Source organism: Ostrinia furnacalis, unplaced genomic scaffold (genome assembly GCF_004193835.3).
Source record: "Ostrinia furnacalis isolate ACB-3 unplaced genomic scaffold, ASM419383v2 OfSCF1172, whole genome shotgun sequence".
NCBI classification, from domain to species: Eukaryota; Metazoa; Arthropoda; class Insecta; order Lepidoptera; family Crambidae; genus Ostrinia; species Ostrinia furnacalis.
This window is the reverse complement of record NW_021131411.1, coordinates 339,359-360,201: the sequence shown is the minus strand read 5'-3', so window position 1 is coordinate 360,201 and position 20,843 is coordinate 339,359. Positions and strand designations below refer to the sequence as shown.

At 37.4% G+C, this 20,843-nt stretch overlaps 3 protein-coding genes across 6 annotated transcripts in view; 2 read left to right on the top strand and 1 right to left on the bottom strand.

The window, feature by feature from the left end:
- Positions 1–3,309: 3,309 nt before the first annotated feature.
- LOC114351667 (uncharacterized) lies at positions 3,310–4,887 on the top strand. Its single transcript, XM_028302954.1, has one exon. The coding sequence runs from the start codon at positions 3,356–3,358 to the stop codon at positions 4,565–4,567; it is 1,212 nt and encodes a 403-aa protein (XP_028158755.1). The 5' UTR covers positions 3,310–3,355; the 3' UTR covers positions 4,568–4,887.
- A 136-nt stretch (positions 4,888–5,023) lies between these two features.
- On the top strand, positions 5,024–7,688 carry LOC114351666 (uncharacterized). 2 transcript variants are annotated; one of them, XR_003655798.1, is made up of 4 exons: positions 5,027–5,173; positions 5,279–6,423; positions 6,537–6,607; positions 6,944–7,035. XR_003655798.1 is itself a non-coding variant. In XM_028302953.1 (3 exons), the coding sequence occupies exons 1-3, from the start codon at positions 5,153–5,155 to the stop codon at positions 7,056–7,058; spliced, it is 1,281 nt and encodes a 426-aa protein (XP_028158754.1). In that variant the 5' UTR covers positions 5,024–5,152; the 3' UTR covers positions 7,059–7,688. The 2 variants fall into 2 exon arrangements, 1 of the variants encoding a protein (XP_028158754.1); XM_028302953.1 differs by lacking the exon at positions 6,537–6,607 and having other exon boundaries at positions 5,024–5,173; positions 6,944–7,688.
- Positions 7,689–7,819: 131 nt separating this feature from the next.
- LOC114351665 (alpha-N-acetylgalactosaminidase) overlaps positions 7,820–20,843 on the bottom strand; it is a 93,124-nt gene continuing 80,100 nt past the window's right edge. For 2 of the 3 annotated variants that reach the window (XM_028302951.1, XM_028302950.1), the window contains exons 4-10: positions 18,670–18,763; positions 15,037–15,212; positions 14,308–14,469; positions 13,275–13,472; positions 12,581–12,745; positions 9,530–9,605; positions 7,820–8,777 (exon numbers count right to left, since the gene is read on the bottom strand). In XM_028302951.1, the coding sequence (XP_028158752.1) occupies positions 8,668–8,777; positions 9,530–9,605; positions 12,581–12,745; positions 13,275–13,472; positions 14,308–14,469; positions 15,037–15,212; positions 18,670–18,763 (981 nt within the window). In that variant the 3' untranslated portion in view covers positions 7,820–8,667. The remainder of the gene's footprint in view (positions 8,778–9,529; positions 9,606–12,580; positions 12,746–13,274; positions 13,473–14,307; positions 14,470–15,036; positions 15,213–18,669; positions 18,764–20,843) is intronic. The other variant, XM_028302952.1, reaches the window with a different exon arrangement.

Here is a 20,843-nt window from a genome sequence, read left to right as displayed (position 1 = left end):
CTATACCAAAATTCATCAAAATTAATGCATTGGCTTGGAAGTAAAATGTAATGAGTTTAATCGGTTAGAAAATCCGATGTACCTAATTAGTATTTTTAATTCATTATCATTGATTAGCTAAAAACCACAATACTTAGTTTGATTACAATTAGCAATACCTGGTGAAAAACTAATTCATCTTATTATACCTCGATAACGGATGTTTATTTTTAAACCTGTTAATAATAACTTCACGGACGTCCAAATTTGACTTTAATCGCGAAAAAATTGGTAGAAATTATCTTAATAAGCAAACTAATTAATACATTTTGATTAACGTGTTACTATTCACACATAATCTTTTGTTATTAAACTAGTGGCACGATGCTTGTGTTATGAATGAAGATAAATGTTTTGAATTTATTGATTTAGATATAGATTTTCCCATAATAACATCCATAGTGCATTGTCTACACTCTACAGTGTATCAGTTTGATATTCTCTTACATAATGAGCATGGAGAATTACAGTTTTCTTATTAATTTATTATAGAGATTGACCACATAGTAAAAAATTGCCTTAAAATAGCAACAGTTCACTAAAATACCAAGAACTGCAATATGCTTGTGAAATATAGGTATAACTAGCTGACCCGGCGAACTTTGTTCCGCCTTAATGGCAATAAATAAGCAGACTTTTTTTATTTCGAACGGGATAAAAAGTATCCTATGTCCTTCTCCTGGCTCTAAACTACCTCCCTGTCAATTTTCAGCTAAATCGGTTCAGCCGTTCTTGAGTTATAAGTGGAGTAACTAACACGACTTTCTTTTATATATATAGAAGATTAACACTAAATACATCAGGACATCTATTTCTAGTGACATTCCATACCAGCTATTACTAAATTAGTCTTTCTCCGGAAATCGTTAAAGTAATGGTATATCAAGGTCTTATTTCCACGGTTTCTAATAATAAACAAATCATCGAAAGTTTCACAAAAACTATATTAGAACTTGCTGACTCACCATTCGTGCCATGATTATTATCATGCACTAAACACAGCGTTTGTTTACAATTTACACGAACTGTATTGTCAATTTGGTTTACACTGAGTCACACGTCTGCTTCTCCCGAGAGCCGACACAGGAATGATGGTGTCCTTTAATCTGATCTGTCACTAACTGTTATGTAAACAGTATTTTTGTAAACGTTTTTCTGTAAACTAGACGTGAGACCTACTGGATTACTCGTATGTTAAATAGCACGTGCTTGCAATGTTGATACTTTATAGTTCAATCGTTACGAACTTCCTTATCGTGGTATTATTGTATCTGTATTGTAATTGTAGATATTATGATGTAATTGAATATTTAATAAAACAATAACGATTGTAGACCGTATGGTGACAGTGACAGAGCTAGATAAGTGTGATAAATTTTGTAGAGCTGTTTTATAAGCTTTATTCAATTACACTTTTACTTCTATTTACAGATATACAGTCACTTTTCGTGAACTTTATATTAGAGAAAAACTAAAATAAGGTGGATAATAATAGTATCAAAGTAAATATTTTATTACAATTCAAGAATTTCTTACACAAGTTGTTGCTTTAAAATAGTTTTCACTCGCTTAATGATTTTTTAAATGGATTTACGTAAAGGTAGATCGGACCTAGGATAAGAACATTAGCTAAGTACCGTTTTGTTGCAAAACGAATACCTAGCAAGTTCATATTTAATTTTCTGGTTTCGGTAGCTTTGAATTTATGCAATGTGGTTAATATTATGTGACATATCGAAATTTCCTCAATCGATATGCGCAGACGATTCTAAATACGTAATGAATGACTCATGAGTTTGGTCGAAATCATGGTGTTAAGTCCAACAAGAATCACAAAAAAAGAGGTTTTTCCTTTAGTCCTATAGAATACCTTATTTTTTAACTAAACCAGTTGGTAGCATGTTCTTCGCTAACGTCCAGACATACTTTTTGTGTTCCTCGCAAAAACATGGTAAGTCATAAACAAGACGAACCATACTTTAATCACCCCGCCAGGGTTTGGGTTCAACACCCAAGGACGGGTTTTTGTGTCAGCCTCATCGCTAGTGGTCTAATGAAGATTGTCTTAGCAGGCTTGCACTAACTAGACTGACAGATTCGTGATTTTCGGTCTGCAAAAGAAAGTTTGCACTTATTATTGCGTTCTGTGCACGAAAACTGGGACTCTATATTTTCTGAAACACTCATTAGTTCTTACCAGCTTAAGTTTCAGACTGCTTTGTAGCTTAAGAATATGTTTTCCATACAATTAATTTATCGGCTATAAAATGATTATTTTTTCCGATGCTACCAATTGGGCAACATGGAAAGCATTGGGGGAGGCTTATGTTCAGCAATGGACGTCCTATGGCTGAGATGATGATATTTTTTTCCTAGGCCCCATTAGGTAGGTCTCAAATTCATTTTTTAAATAGTATGAATAAGTTGTCTTGTTTGGAAAGTAAGATTTGTCATTAGAAAAACCAATTAAGAAACATTATAAACGAATCACATATCACATCAGCATCCTTTTAGATCATGAGATAGTTAAATTAGAACCCAAATTACCTACCTACAAATGAGAAGTGTCATGATGATAGTGTTATCATAGGAAAGTACAATATTTTAGGTACCTATAGGTTTGCCCCCCAATTTGTGCTAGTTAGTGCCTTTTAGTGCCGTAGTATGTTATGTGATGTTTTAAAGCGACTCTACTACGGGACTATTCGCAACTCTCTTTCCCACTGCTGCAACTTCTGTGTAGCCAGGATCTACAGCTTGACAGCCAATAAAAACCTAACCCAGTGAAACTCAAGTTTGTCCCGGGAGAAAGTATAAACTGTCATTGGACCCGCAACGAAATTAACCAGAAGAACTTATAAACAAAGCGACTCTACTGTTCATAGCTGCAATATGCTAGTGAGATGGTGTATTAGACACCACTTTTTCGATTTTTGCAGTGCAGTGATTATGCTGATGTCTCGCCACGATACACGTTTCAAGTTCACCGAAGATAACTTTGCATATTCGAGATAACTAGATACAAACACATATTTTTATAAGTTAGTGGAAGGAACTTGATTAAGAACTAAGAATAAAATTTAGAGTTTTGAATTATGATCGGGGAAATCCCGTTATATGAATGAAGCATTGCGTTTGAGTATTTTTAGTTGAATAAAAAAAATATCAGTCAATGTTTTGTCAGTTTCAGACAACTGTTTGTCAAAATCATAGTCAAAATAATCAAAATTCTTCGTATGTAAATAAGTCAGCCAAATTTAAAATGTAAAGGAAATAAAAAGATTCAAAATAATAAAAACAAAAAGAAATGTGAACAATGATACATCTGCAAAAACTATTTACTCTAATTTTATGCGTTTTCAATATACAGCCGGGGCAAAGATGCAGGCTCCATTCGAGGACACATTTCGGGGAGCCCCTACCTGTTATTATTCGGAACGGGAAACTTCTGGAGCCCACTGATAATTTCGGGAACGTCGATATGGAGTATGGAGATTCTATGACCCTAAGCTGCGAGGGCACAGGCTACATCCTTCACCCCGACACCAAAACCAACGTCATAACTGCTTCTGTTTCGTGCTTAGGAGGCGACAACTTTGGCAACGACCAGTGGCTCAACGGTCCTGCCAGATTCACTATGTTCAAGTGCCTGTATCCCCCGAATCACCTCAGTCAACGCACAAACCGCACATGCTTCGAAGGGAACCCCGTCATCGAAGTCGGGTACAAAATACAAAATCAGTTTTACCCTGCCTATGAATCTTGCTTTAACGAAGGTGGCCTCAATGTCATATATTCAAAATACACTCAGAAACCTTACAACGCTGTTTTCCAGACTAGAGTTGATCGGCCATTTTTCGTAGATAACGAACATTACGGTAACATACCAGTGGATTCGTTGTTTTCACCGCGAGGACAGAAAGCAGCTGTAGCGCAACTAGTCGGGCCTATGATTGACACGTACGTGAACAAGACTGAAATGCTTTCAAGAGGTCATCTTGCGGCGAAGACAGACTTCGTGTTTGCTTTTGGTGAACGCTCTACATTCCATTACGTGAACTGCGCTCCTCAATGGACAGGGTTCAATGGGGGAAACTGGAACACCTTGGAGGTTGATCTACGCAATCATATCCACAGAGCGGGCTATGACACCATAGTATACACCGGTACTTACGGGGTCACTCAACTCTTTAATCAATTCGGTCGCAGAGTAGATATTTATCTGTACACAGACGACAATAACAATCCAGTAATTCCAGTTCCTCAATATTTTTACAAAGTTGTGTACGAGCCTTTCTCACAGAGGGGCATAGCTTTTGTTGGTATCAACAACCCGTATTACACTATGACGGAAGCTAAAGAAATGTTCTTCTGTAGGGATATCTGTAGAGGGAACAGTGCTTTCTCGTGGTTGACTTGGCATCCTGACAATCCAAGCGAAGGGTTCACATTTTGTTGTACTGTTCCAGATTTTAGATTTACTGTCAATCATCTGCCTGCGATGGACGTACGAAGTGTGTTGATATGAAACTAAGCTTTATTGATTGTGTTCTGCGTGTTTATTTAAAATTATTGCGTGTGCCTATTTAAGACCGGGTGAACGCTCTCTTTGACGAGGGTTATCAGATGCCACATGTCCATCTCAGGACAGGTCAAGTAATATTCTGTAAATTGTTTATCGTCTTTTTTGTGTAATATTTTATTATAATATTTTACTTTGTTTAAATCATCTGTTTTACTTCCTATTTCAATTTCGAAAATTGCTATAGCTTTCGTGAATCCTCATTAGTTTATCTGATGATTAAGGTTAAGATTATTATGTAATTCATTATACAACGATCGTTTAATGCAATTGATAATTAGGCTTAATCATAATGATCTCATTAATTAACTTCCCCCAATGAACGAGCCCATCATAAAGCGGAGCTGCAACTAAATTAGACGTCACAATAATAGTGCCATTTCACTGAGTACGTTATAAATCGATGTGCGAATTGATTTATGCGTTAAACCTTCAGACGATAAGGTTCTGTGCAGTCCTCTAGTGTCCCTAGGAAAGTGTTTTATAGTTATTTTCTTTGCTTTGAAAGTTGACAGTGTTAAAGTTACAAAAATGAAGATCAATCTGTTTTCGGTAAGTTTGAGTACTGTTCGTGATGGTCTAAAATAATAGTGTGCGTAGCAAAAGTGGATTTTTGTGACTAAACCCAATAATTAACGGTGATTTATTTAATTTCAGGTAACGCTCTTTTTCATGACTCTTGCTGTAGTCAAGGGTCATAGATTTTCCAAATTTAATAAGCCCGAACCAATTGACTTGACCCGTAAACCTCAAATTACCACACCTAAACTCCCGGAAGAACGACGGAAATTAGATATTTTCCCTAAAAGTTTGGTAAAATTTGTTGTTACTTCACCGCCATACTCTAAAGTACGAACTTATTCCCCATACCCAATTACAACCAGAAAACCAGCTATGCTGAACTTAATTTCTCAAAATATGAGAAATATTCAAACTACGAGGGCTCCATTATCATATACAACAATAGCTGCAACAACACAGTTTGTTCCTAGACGCCAGTTTATATCAAAATACCAATTTACTACAAGATCTCCTGTTGAGCAGATACCTAAAGATACCTATTTGTATGACACTGAAGAAGAAGATTACATAGAAGCGCCCAGTACCAATGATAATGTAGTGTATAATAGTGAAAACATTTTAAATAGTTTTGATGAAAATGAATATGAAGATGAGGAAGCTAATGCTACCAAAACACTTAATTTTTATCCTCCAGTCAATAAAAGTCAGAACACTATTAAAGAAATTGATTTTCTGAGTAAGACTGATAATAAAGTGGTAAATATAAATGATAAAACAGACTTATTAGCAGTTGAATCTAATGATAGTAATAAGGTAAACATAAACGAAACAATAAAATCGGAACGAAATGACGACGAAAAAGTAGAATCAAGTATTGAACAACCTGAAAACAAAGAAGAAGAAGGAAAAGTTGAAAGCAAAGAACCTGAAAATGAAGCATCAGAACCTCCTCCAACAGCTATCGAAAAATATGAAACTAAAGATCTTGGGGGTTCACAGTTGGATAGTAAGGAAATTGAGAATACTAGAAAGAAGCGGTTAACAAGCATGATACGAGGTGTCATCTACAACGTGATTGAAGACGATAACAAGCCAATTAAAGAGGAAATTGAGTCGGTCAGTGAAAAGGAAGATCGAGATGAGTTTATATTTATTAGGGACTACTTAAAGGCACCAATTGATATAAAAAAGGCTGTCAATAACATTCCAGCTGTAACTGATGAGTATGTAGAAATCGCAACTGAAATTGCCTCGCTCGAAGAGTATAGTAGACCAGAAAGGTAATAACCATTTTGATTACCATATTTTTGTGTAAAATTTTGTTATGAACACATAACTGTAGCATTTAGAATATTATTGGCAACAAATTCTTATATATTCAAAATTCTTTCAGGACGTGATAAAATGCTTAAAGCATTAGGAAAAATATTTACGAAACCACCAAACCTCAAAAGCATTAATTGTGTAAGTTTATTTCAAAATTATATTTTANCCCTATTTACATTATAACGGTCCAGTAGTTTTTGAGCCTATTCATTACAACCAAACAAACTAACAAAGTTTTCCTCTTTATAATATTAGTGTAGATTTACTAGAACATTTAAACAAGTTGTGGCGTAAATACTGGTTCAACCATGTGAAATACCATGCCAAACTATTTAAAAATTTGAAAATTCATTGGCATGTCTACTTTTGTTATTTTTCTTCTGTTTTTTGTTATTTGTAAAGCTCAATTCATTAGCTATCCTAGATCACACTAATTGGTGTTTCAGTGTAATAATGTTTTTTTTTTCTTTGCAGAAGTGTAAATATTATTGAAGAGGAAAATATGGGAACCACGGTCTCCGGCTTCAAGTTTACAGGACGAGAGCCCCGAGTTAACAGCGATTTAGTTTTCAAGAACATCAACGCATAGTTTAATAATTCGTTATTTATTTTGGATTCTTTTCATGAGTTCGTAGTCGAGTTATCCATATTTTTGTGTGTTATAATTCGTTCAGTTAACACTCGTAATATTTAATCTTCATAACGTCTTCAAATTTAAAATAACTAATTGATTTGATGGGATCGACGATATGCTGATTAGTTTCATTTTAATACCAAATAGGAGTGTAAACTATAGTTTCCATATTAATTTCTAACATCCCACTGCTGCGATATTATAAATGCATGTGTGATGTTCACCGAGTTTTCAGATATTCCCACGATTGGTTTTAGGTGAACGCACAGTTGTTTGCACCGAGCGTGCCGAAAGTATTTCAATTTTTCAGATGATACGCGTTTATATAATTTAGTGTCCGTCTATTCATAAAATTAAAACTGTTATAAAGAGCCATAAACTTTTATGACTGCGGCGCGTGCGACTGCGGTGCGGGAAGTTGTGCAGTCACCTTTTTATATACGGTTAGGAGACCTTACATACCGTATTTTCTTCTGTAAAGTGTAGATATTATGTATTTATTTTAAGTTATTTCTTATAGTGATTAAGTATTAGTAAATTATTAGTTATTTATGTTATAGTAATAAGAATAAAACATGAAAATATTATACATATTTTATTTTAATTAATTAATTAAGATCTCTACAAAAACTTACATTTACAGGCACCTAAAATGTACATCCTTATCCTAGGTACAACATAATGGCAAAATCGATCCTCATCATTTATTTTGTTACATATTATCATCTCATCACACTAGACAATGAAACATAAATAAAATATAAACTAGGGCAAGTTTGAAACACAACGGTTGGTAACTATATTTCATTCCAATTAAAAGATTAATTTAGAGAGTTCAAAATAAATTGTACTTGTAGATCTTATCGAGATTGACTTGAGATTCAGTTCTCGGAATTGTTAATAGATGGCGTTATAAGGAGACATACAACGCGGTGATATGATTTTATCAAAAAGTCTTCCTACTTTGAGTGAAAACTCAGTGCTATTTACAAAGATTTCGTCAGTCAGATTGAATACATAAATATCCAATGACAAAATCATCAAAGTTGAACTAACTAGTACTGTTTGTATGGAAAAGAATAATAAGAAGTCCATAAATCATTATCTTATGGCGTTTTTACTTTACCGTACTGTACATCTCCATAACTTCAAGGTTATGAGCGTATCTCTGATTAAAACGATTAAACTTAACAAAAAATAAAACATTGCAATAAAATTTCAACAGGTGTTACAGAAAGGTTTAAATATCTCCTATTTAACATTATTATCACCACTCTATTGCCTTTATAAAATTATTACTCTACAATGTTACCACAAATACGATCAAAATAAAATATCTCAGGATTTGGTTTGAAAAGAAGCTTTTTTGAACGCTCACTGATGTTATCGTTCGTTCAATATTAAATTTTGTATTAACTATTAAAATGGTCGTATTTGCAATATTTATGAAAATCACTCTGCTAACGCCAACCCTACGTCTTCTATTACATTGTCTATCATCAAAATCACTGGTTAAAGTCAAGATACGCTCATGTTTGTTGTCGGGGCGCGCTCATAGATGGCGTTATTTCTTGGTCAGTCGGAAAACGTCGTTGAGCGGCGTGTACGCTGTCCGCGTCGGGATCGCATTGAATGCGAAGGAGGGCTGCGCGTCCGCTCGCAGGATCACCACACCTGAGGGAGAAGTCATCGTTAATATGGGCATTCCGAGGTACAGACAGCGTCAAATAGTTTGGGACACCCAAGGTAGTCAAAAAGTGCACAACACGTCTTGTTACAAGTGGAATAAGGTAGTGCTGCCGACTTTTTGGTCACTTACTATTTGACGCTGACTTGACTGTACTGCTACACTTGAGGTGATCATAAGCATGGTCGTAACCAGCTGGGAAGCAGGTTAGTTCCATGCTAATGCTATCCAGGAGGATGGGAGTCATTCTGGCCAAGGCGAGGGTCTTATTTAGCAGTCCAACGCTCGAAACATAAGGGTATGTGGGGTAATTTTACAGGGGAAAAGGGGCAGCTCCTTTCCTTTGTCTTGGGTAGTCTCTTTCTACTTTTTTACTTTCAGAGCCCTTTCTAATTATCACCTAGCTACCTAGGTATCTTTTTTAGATTTTTGAGGGTTCTATCATACAATACCATCACCGGAACCTCATAATCTAGATTTCATCGTGCGTTTGTAATCTAATCCATAAGCTGCCTAAACGATTCGATGCTACGCTTTATAGTGTCACTATTTTACATTGCATGTTAGATCTCCTTCACAGTATCAAATAACTAAGAATGTAGGAGCTATAGTTCTATTATTCGTGCTTTTAATTTTTATTAAGCTACTTCATAATGTGACTGTACATTACCAACTACGGTCAAACCAAAGCAAGTGGATTATCCAGCGCCTGAAGCAAATTGAAATTAACGACACTTTCTACCTGAGGGGTTGACTTTCACTTTGATTTTGGTCTGTGGGGACAGCACGCCGTAGTCTACATCCTCGTACAGATCCTGGGAACACAAAGGTTAAAATGAGTTAGTTCTATAAAGTCTTAGATATCACAAAACTGGACACAATGTTACGTCAGCTCTCTCTGGCTATCTGGGTTCCAAACTCGGGCGCTGACGATTTATCCAAAAGACTTTTCTACAGAGGAATTGATGTAATGAAATAGTCCTATTAATGTAATGTAGTTAAATGTAGGCAATAGAAATGAATATAAATCACAATATTACTAGCGTAGATTTTGATTGAGTACACTTTGCTCAAAATTTAAACAAGGCGTTAAGACATGCTAGAAATTCAAAGCTGAAAGGTGATAAAACTAAAGTTTTCAATGGAGTTCAATGGATTGAAAATATACCAAAATCACAGTGATCCTCTTCGATATGGAAATGATAAAAACAAAAGAGGTATTATAGAAGGCTCATCACCATGAATGAACCTCATCGTTACAGAAATGATAAAAAACCTGTTCCTGTAAATCGAAAATTCAATCATGGTATGTGACACCTAGCTGTATTATGACTGAAGTTTACTGACACCAGTGTGTCACAGTCCATGGATAAAAGTTATAACACTCACTTCAACTCTATATCCAGCAGGGTTGTTGAGTCCCAGCTCCCTCAACGTCACGGCCACGTCGGACGGGGTCCCGTCGGTCCTCCTGTTCACGAACGCCACCGCGTACGAGTAGTACTGACCCTGGATGGGCAGGATGGGCCGGGACCAGATTTCTATTCCTCGGTGCTAGAATAAAAGTGTACAAAGTTGGTTTAACCACCTAATATGTGAACATTCAGGAAAAAGGCAGTTTCAAAGAAGGCCTTACTGTTAAGTTCTCGTAAGTACCCTTTAGCATATTCGTTATATGGGGTAAGACAACAATTCCTTGAAAACTTTAGCGCCCAGCGAGGAAGTAGTGGGGACAAGCAAGAGCGTACTTTTTACGTTAATTTTAACGTAAGAAGATGCAACAACTGTAAATTAATAGAAAATAATTGCGTAGTTTCGGCAGAGTAGAATATAACCTAAGGTAGAAAACCGCAAACTTCCTGATGTTTGCGGCTTGGTTTGGCCTGCCTCCCCAAGCTGTCTGACCAGGGTGGAGAATGTAAGGCAAATCCTCCATTTGCCGAGAGAGTCGTCCTCCTGCAGTGGAGACTAAATGCCGAGCTGGCGAATATAAATTGGCATCCTGCTCTAGCACGACATAAACTTCTACAATCTTAGGCCTTTCTCCAGCTGTGATGGTTGAAGAAACAAACACACGAAGCGGAAGATACCCCACCTTGTATATCCTCCTCCCCTGGATGCCCAGCGGGTCCTGGTCCACCTCGATGATCTTCCTGTTCTGCAGGATCGCCTTGTACTCCGGCCTGATGGTGCGCAGGTCCACGCTCATGAGGAGCGGCGCCGCCAGGATCGCCCAGATCGCAAACTGGGTCTTACTCTGCTCGTAGGACAGGCCGAAGTTGCCGATGATCAACTGGAAGAGGGACAGTTTTGGTGCTTACTTCTTTTTGTGACAGTAATTCAGTCATAAATAAAAGACTTGCTGAGGTTGATTCAGCAGCTGTCCGCCTGAAATAATACGCAGAGCAAATTATCGCGCAATATTATTGTGTTCCGGCAGTGAGAGGTAAGATAGCCAGTTCCTCCGTGGTTGAGGATTCCGGGTGAAGCTCGCTTCCACCTTCGGCCTGATCGTCACTTACCATCAGGTGAGATACAGGCTAAGAGCTTCCTCGTTGTGGATAAAAAAATAAAAATATCTTGTGTATTAGTGGAATGATGGAGAACTGAAGAAAATGATGACAAGTATTTCAACAAGTAAGTACCTACTTATTTAAGTAGGTCATTTTATAATATACTATGCTGCTAAATCACAAGGTAAGTTACTAAATCTTACTTTAGCACCAGCTTACTTTAACTTATTAATGCTAAGTATAGAATCCTACTTAACTGATGCTACAAGAATCGTTACTACTAGATACAGTGCTAGGTATGATATACTGCTAATCATAATATCACGCCAAATTCTTAATAGCAGATAACCCAAATAATGTGTTTAACTCATTAAGGATTTGAAGAATAAAGGTAGTCTGATCACTATTACATGATCTTGAACTTTAAGATTTAATCTTCCGCATTGTGGTTTTAAATTTTTAAGAGCCTATGTTTTCCGGTTGAATGTAATATGCATGTTGTTGGGCGGATACTCTGAGATTCAACATTAATCAAACATAAAATACATTTAAAAACTTTTTCGGACNGTATTACCGTGTCAGCATTCTCTAGCTATCTGAGTTCCAAACTCGGGCGTTGACGATTTTACCAAAAGAATTTTCTCCAGTGGAAGTGTTGTAAAGATTATAGTCATAAAACGTGTTATGTACTTTTAGGTAAGGTAGGTACTTAATATACCAATTGCGTTAAAATATTAGCTTAGTGTTTGAATGTGTACGCTTTGCTCAGTATTTGAACTAGGCGTTCAGAAATGATCAAGTACTAAGTAATAAAATTGATTGAGACTTTTGAGAGTTACTAAAACTACATCGATCCTCTTCAATATGGAAATGACTAAAGCATAAATGGATCATGTATGTAAGAGTATCAAGTTTGAAGTGGTCATCACCATTAATGATATCGCGACAGAAACAATATGGAACATGTTCCTGTAAATCAAAGATTCAGTCAGAGTACTTATATGAGATGCCTATTAAACTTTTGTAAATGTTAGGCCCAGAACAGACGGTGAAACGCAACTGCAACGAAACTGCAACTGCTAGTTACTTTTGAGTTGCATCTAAGTTTCTGCCATAGCGTCCGTTGAGAGACCACACATGACACGACCAGTTTGAAACTTTCAGTTTCAGTTTCATTCATCAGAATCATCAGAAAGTTGCAGTAGCGTTTCACCGTCTGTTCTGGGCCTAACTGAATAATTCTGGTGTCACAGTCCATAGATAAAAGATATACTCACTTCAACTCTATATCCAGCAGGGTTGTTAAGTCCCAGCTCCCTCAACGTCACGGCCACGTCGGACGGGGTCCCGTCGGTCCTCCTGTTCACGAAAGCCACCGCGTACGAGTAGTACTGACCCTGGATGGGCAGGATGGGCCGGGACCAGATTTCTATTCCTCGGTGCTGGAATGAAAGGATACAAGTTGGTTGGGTGGTTTTGAAGAGGGCCTTCCTGTTACGAGCTCGTAAGTACCCTTTAGCATATTCGTTACTTGGGATTGGGATTCGAATACAATTTTTTATCTTAGAGAAACTAATGGGTATACCCTTGAATCCCCTGACTATAGAGTGGTTTGGGCTATACTTTCGCGCCTAGTAAGGAAGTAGTAGCAGCTGGGAGCAATCTTTTGACGTTAATTTTAATGTAAGGAGCAACTGTATGTTAATTAAAATATCTTGATTTAGCTGCGTTCCGGCCGAGTAGAATAGTAGAACCTACGGCAGAAAAACAAACTTCAGAGCTTCGTAATCCGTCTGGTCAGCGTGGGGAGTGTAGGTAGTAAATTCGAGAGAGTTGTTCTCCTACATTGGAGATCACATGCCCAGATAACGATGATTATGAGATATTTAAATTGGCATCCTTCTCTAGCTCAAAATAAACTTCTACAAACTAGACGCAAGTCCAGTCCAGTCAAGACCGAAGATACCCCACCTTGTATATCCTCCTCCCCTGGATGCCCAGCGGGTCCTGGTCCACCTCGATGATCTTCCTGTTCTGCAGGATCGCCTTGTACTCCGGCCTGATGGTGCGCAGGTCCACGCTCATGAGGAGCGGCGCCGCCAGGATCGCCCAGATCGCAAACTGGGTCTTACTCTGCTCGTAGGACAGGCCGAAGTTGCCGATGATCAACTGGAAGAGGGACAGTTTTGGAGATTACTTCTTTTTGTGACAGTAATTTACGCCCGTATTCACAAACATTACTATGAGGTCTTACAGTGCGCGTTGATGCACAGTGTGACACACGAATCAATCACAAAGCCCTATTCAACGCTGTGCGTTCCATTTGCTGCTTTACTTAAGCAAGCATCGTTTGTGAATACGGGCGTCAGTTTAATAGGCCTACTGAGATTGATTCAGCATTGGACAACTGAGAATACGCAGACCAAATTATAGCGCATAGATTAAACAATAATATCTTGTGTATTAATGAAATGATGGAGAACTGAAGAAATGGTGTCAAGTATTTCAACAAGTAAGTACCTATTTAAGTAGGTCACTTTATGGTATGCTATTCTGCTAAATCACAAGATCTTAACAATCCAAATAATGTGTTTAACTCATTAAGGATTTGAAGATTAAAGGTAGTCTGATCACTATTACCACGATCTTGAACTTTAAGATTTAATCTTCCGCATTGTGGTTAAAATTTTTAAGAGCCTATGTTTTCCGGTTCAATGTAATATGCATACCTATTGTTGGGCGGATACTCTGAGATTCAAAATTAATCAAACATAAAATACTCGTACATTTAAAAACTTTTTCGGATAATCAGGTTAATTCAAGCCTACATTTATGGAAAACTGGTAACAAATAGTGTTTTCACAGTAAGTGTTGTCCAACCTGGACAAATTCACAACTATCGAGTCGAGAGAGTATTTGGACTACGGACTTATTGGATCATGGAGGCTCCAATACGGAGATAAATTCCTCATCATTGATTAGTTTAGAATTAAAATGGTCTTACCATATCAGGGTCATTCCAGTGCCCTGGTCCAGCATTCGGCACGATGACGTCCTGGTGATTTCCGTAGTAGTCTATGATAGACTCGACGGAGGCCCAAGAGTCTTGGATGTCGTCGAAGTTGCGCCACAAGTTGCAGTGCTCGATGATCGATGAAAAGTTGGGCTGGAATATGCAAAAGATGCAGATTAGATCGAAAACTTAGTTTATATGTCTTATTTAGACAAGGTAGGTGGCAGTAGTATTTATGTTAGAAAGATCGACTTGGGAAGGTAAGAATTTACAGAGCTGTGAAATTGCTCAGATAAAAGTGAAAACTTCATCACAGCCCTAAGTTTTCCTTTCTAGTTTTTGATAAGAATCCTACCCCGGATATGGTGAAGGGAGCTTGCCCAGAAGATGCCTTTTCAGTTTCGCTCGTGCCTCAAAATCTACTCTGGTCAAGGTAGATTTAAATGAAAAGTTAAGGAACAGTCAACAGATACCAATTTCGGTATCTGCTTACAAATATCAGGAATCAATAGGATCCGAACCAAATCTATGTAGAATCGCTTCTATGTGTTGCTAACAAAACGACTAGTAGCCATTTTTTTTGAGTCGGTCCTCCTTGTTCTAAGGCGCCAGGATAGTCTGTTCTAGGTTGTCAAAATATTTGTTATGAATACTGAACATCCAAATTTGAAAATTGAGAGAGACTGTGAGATTGCAAGAGCCCCTTTAATATTCCCATACCTGTATCCCAGCATAAATCTGGTAGACGGGCCAACTGCAGGAGTACACCATCTGGCGGCCGGTGCGGTTCAGCTCAATCCCGAACTCAGGGTACCCGTGGTCCATATCAGCTGGGAGGGCGTAGCACCCGTCCAGCTTCACGTAGTCCACGCCCCAGGAGGCGAATGTGGCGGCATCTGGAGAAGAGGAGTGGTGAACGTGAGTGATATGGATTCGTGGAGAGACGTTTTGGAATTTAGAATTGTGCTCGTAATTCTGATCTAAAATTGTAAATGGGAATTAAAGTGCTTCAAAATATGCCTCAAATTAATCGCTTGTTCGTTTCATCCAAATGCCGTCCAGTGCTGGACAAAGGCCTCCCCCAAGGTTTTCCACAATGAACGGTGCGCTGGCCGCATCCATCCTGCCCACGCTACGTCTTCTAGCCCGTGGTCACCACTCGAGAGCTTTCCTGCCCCAACGGCCATCGTCTTTACGAGCTATGAACTCCGCCGACTGCTACTTGATTTAATGAAATCAAAATTAATATTGTTAAGTAAAGTTTCATCAATAAGTCATTTAATCCCCACTACAGGACAACAAAGCTTTCTAGTTCTCTAACTGTATTGCAGAGACAAAGCTCGGGTATTCTGATCCCTTAACAATAAAGCCTAAGTAGCAGCTTAGGGCTGCTTTTTCAATCGTCGGATAACTTTTAACTGAATAATAAACTTGTAATTTTCACATATTTCCCATATTGAAACTGTCAATGTGCCAAACTTATTCTTCAGTTAAAAGTTATAAATCCGAAAATTGAAAAATCAGCGCGTCTTTTTTTATTTTGTAGTATTTAAGTTGTTAAGTTACTATGTATCTAACTTCCATATTCAGTAGCTTCCACGTTCCTACTGATAGGGAAACAATTATGATAAAATATTAAAAATGACCAATTTAATCATCCATCACTAGAGGAACAATGTTAAAACGGTGCCACTTATAAATACAGGAAGATTTTTAATTGTCCTATTTATCAAACGATTAAGTCAAAACTCTAATCAATGTGGACCTTAGCACGTTGGAATAAGAGTGGTGTCGAGGGTGATGAAGCATGATAACTGATAAGCAATGGGTACACGCAATGCGATCATATTGTATGTCATATGTCTTGTAGCCACCCAAGCGATGGCAATTTGCATAATTATTTGCAGCACTACACCTGGAAACGTGATTTCTATGCCGAGTTATGTCTCGGGCAATAATTTCAGTAGATAAATAAGAGCAACCACCATTAGCATAGAATTTGTAGCAGCTAATGTAAAGTAGTTCAATCACTTCTTTAAAATATAGTCAGTTTTTAGAGATCGTTTAGTTCAGTGGTTCTTAACCGGTGGTCCGCGGACCACTGGTGGTCCCTGGAGGCATTCCAAGTGGTCCGCGAAGACTTCGTAATAAACAAGTGACGTGACGTGATGAGTCGAGGCAACACAACGCAAACGGCGCACAGTGGGCGAGAAATCGACCTCCCCTTCCATAGGATTTTGAAAAAAAAAAATAAGTGGTCCCTGACAAGATAGAAATTTGGTAAAATGGTCCCTCGTGACTTAAGAACGACGTGACGTGGTTAAGAACCACTGGTTTAGTTACTTTCATTTGACTGTCATTTTTTCATGAAACAGACGATAGAGTAAGGAAGAAGAAAAGCAGACAGCTTAGTAGACTTAACCTCTGGAACGGTATAATAGATCCACTTATTGAGTATATTGACATTGGGTCTTAAGACCCAATACATTTTTCAGATGCCTAGTATCCCCGTTTTTCAGGCAGTAACAGTCCTTGTCGCTTGAGTGGGTTTCTTAAACGTAATCTGCTGCTTTTTCTCAGCATTGGTCTATATTCATAAAAATGACCCGAAACAGTACCTAGAACTGGGGCGTGTATGTTCTTTTAAAGCCTACTTACAGATAATAAAATGAATTTTATGAATCAAGTACAACCAACACGTTTAGTCATCAATTTACGTAATGCTAACCTGTTAAACTGACCCTAACAATCATTCTTCACTTTCTTTACCACGACACTGGAATATAAATAGTCTGTTATCACGTATGATCGCCAGGTAATAAAATGTATTGAATATGCAGGTCGTAGAACAAGTTGGGACACACGCTATTGTTTCTTTGCGAAGGAATTAGGTCATACTATTGCGAATTTTTCTTCAGTTCAAATAGTAACAGAGCTTAGGCTTAGGCTTCCCGTAGGCTACTTTTAGTCGGCTTTCTTCAGATTCTTTGTATGAAGAATCGGCCGATACCAAATCAGTATAACGTGTGCACTTTCATACATGTCCATATTGTTCATACTGATTAACAGTCTGACCCAACTGTCAACCGACAAAAAGTCTGTGGTCTGCGGCTAGGCTTATACGAGTAAAATGTAATGCCTTAAAATTTTGAATCTGGACATCATTTTCTAACGGTGAATGATGTTGTCAATTTAGGGAATCAATACACTGGTTGGATGTTGACTATTGTGTGTAATAGAAAAAATAATGGAGAAGAAACAGAAGTAATTTAAATAACCATTAAAGACGCACAACTAACTGAACCACTGATTGATGAAGTCTGACATCATAAAGACTGTAACGATCGAACGTGGTCCAATATTATCGACAATCAAAGCCTTGCAGGGCAAATTGAACCTTTGACCTTTAGAATAAAGGTTACCAACCCACCGAATGGGAGCTGTATAGAGCAGACCGCTTTCTTGTGATGCCGCATTTGGCAATACGTGATTATGTCCGTCCATAATTGTGATGATGACTTCATTTTCAGTCTGTTTCTAGGCTACAATTTCGATAATGACTGCCGATCTGCCGAATGTCAATCTGATGACTTGTTAAAGGGTAAAGATTCCATTCTCCTTGGTTCTGTACTTCTTTTTCTATCACCGGGTTGATCACTGAGGCTTAGACTAGGCGCAGACCACCGATTTTTAGTTGGCCGATAGTTGTGCCCGATTTTAAATTGTATGAAGAATCAGCCGAATCAAATCGGTGTAATGTGCGCACTTCCATACATGCCCATTGCCCATACTGATCAACTGCCCGACTAAGCTATCGGCCGACGAAAAATCGATGGTCTGCGCCTAGGCTTAATCCTAGAGGATAAACTTCTTCTGTTATTTCTGGCAATGTTCTAGCGAAACAGAGACAAAATTTCACACATGAGTGTTCCATCTGGGGTGGATTGGGTAAGAGAGCACCTACAAATCCAGACCCCATTATGTTTTTACGTGATAGATTTTTATTCAAAACACAAAAAACTAATCTATATATATAAAAATGAAACCCGTTTTCCGTTGTCACGACATAACATGAAAACGGCTTGACCGATTTGGCTGATTTTTTTTTGTAGTTTTCTAATACTCTGTACAAGGTTTTTACGGAAAAAAATATAAAGAAAATCTCTACGCTAAGGCGGTACGAAGTTCGCCGGGTCAGCTAGTTAACTATAGAAATGTTTTGCTCTATTGATAAAGAATGGGCTTACTAAGATGAAATCGGGTTGATTAATACTTATTCAGAGAAAAAAATAGATCAGTACATGGCATAATTGTATCTAAATAATGTCATTATGGAAACTTATTAATACTAACCGCCTTGTAGATGGCCGACCACGCCGGGGTATCCAGCGCAAGTGAAGTTGCCGTAGTCCTCGTAGATGCCGAATTTCAACCCTTTACTGTGTACCTGCAAAGAATATAAAAGTAAATTTAGTCACTGCAATCCACATAATAAAGAAGAAGTTATGACACTCCCTGCATCGTTTATTTTCCCCATAGCTAGTCTCTTTTTACTTTTCAAGAAGGGCGTTGCAAATCAGGATGGTATTTTTAATATCCTTTTTGTTCACCTTATAGTAAAGATTAAATCAGTTAAAATAGATTTCTTTTTATACATAGGTCTTACAGATTACTCATAGCTAGGTATAGTGATTTTGATATTGTTTCTCGGACTTATAATTGATTTTTTTGTGAAGCCGCAAAAATTCATTGCTCAAAAAGCCCATTTTGAAGCACAATTATGCCTTCATAGTTAGATAATCTGTTTTATTGTTATGAAATATTAAATTGCAAAAAGCATGATCATTATCTGAAGTGATTATTATAATAGTATAACGATATCACAGACGAGTCATTCACTCCTACACGAGGCATCAAGGTTAATAATCTTGTACCTATTATACACCTTTGTTATCATAAATCTATTAGTTTCTCAATATCTCATTCTATTGTTTTAAATATATTAAAGAAGTTAGCTGAAAAAAGGCTGCGGAGGTCATGTGTGTGTGCAGATTTAAAAAGGGAATTAAAAAACTAAAGCGATTAAACGATTCATAAAATCATGAGCGTTAAGTATTTTATTTTAGATAGTAATAAAGATAAGAAGATTATTAGAGACAAAAAAGATGAGAGAGATCATTTAATTTTGATAACTCTACACACACGAGCTCGTTACTACACTACAATTTAAAGAATTCAACGAACCAGCAAAGAAGAAAGTACAATTTCTTCTATTATGTGGAATGTAACAACTGGAGTCTCAATTCTAGAGTCATCCTTCATGACCCGTTACAAAGACATGCCTCGATGTAAGAATAAAGATTTCAAGATTTCAAGATCAAGAGAGTTCAATCCTACATAGAGGCGTTGTTCTTGTCGGCTCTCCTAAAGTAATGCCATAGTAAAATAGATATCTAGGTACATCATGACTAGTTTTCTTACTATTAGACACTGAATCACTTTACCAGCATGCTACTAGATACTTGGTAGTCTAAACCCAGTTACGCCACCGTGGGAACCGCTCGGTGTTACGAAACGCGATGGCACACTAATGGAAGGTGTAATGGCTTCCTCTACACTCCGTAAGTAGTGTAGCACTAGCTTCTGGGCTGAGGCTTAAAGTACTATGGCCTAAATCCCTTCTATTGAACTGCTAGTAGTATACTGCTACACACATGCAAAATATTCATTTGTGATTTTAATTATACAGGGTGTCTCAAAATTGCCACGTCACACTGATACTGGTGCCTTCTTAGGCTCATGCCCTCTGGGGTCTGTATGTGGTGCTAATTTTGGGACACTGTATAAGTATTTGAATTTTTTTTCTTTCTATTTCATTCGGAAAGTTTTGTTTTTTAGTCTGTTAATGATAAAAATAAACATAATATAAGTAGTAGATGCAGGACACAAAATTATACTCGTAAAAAGAAAATCATACATTTCTATCACGTAACTTAAAGAAATGGAATCTTTGTCCAATTATAATTACAAATCTGAATCAATCAATCGTCTAAAACAAGATACACCTTATGTGACGTCTTAGTAAAATTGTAAACAAACCAGGCATAAAAGCTTGCAAATTTCGCAATAATTAAAGTATTACTAAACAATAATGAACTTGCCATTTGCATATTATCAGATTGCCCTAGGCGTTAGCAGATCTATTTGTCACTGTGCGCAGACGCAAATCTCGATAGCATTGTTTACGACTTCGTACAGGCGGTCCAACACTGTCTATGGTTGCGGCAACTATTCCTGAATGTGCTTAGTAATCAACTGTTAAAAGTCAAACATAAGTAGTATAAGTACGAAACATTTAATACTATTCATAGTTTCTTAATCTGTAGTCATATATCAAGCTGAAGAGTTTGTTTAATATTATGTGGTTAAACGTGCTTATTTCAGGAATTACCTACTGTCCCGATTTTGTGTTGGATAACGAAACCCGCTACGACCGATAGAAGTGATGAAAATTGTTTCAAAAATAA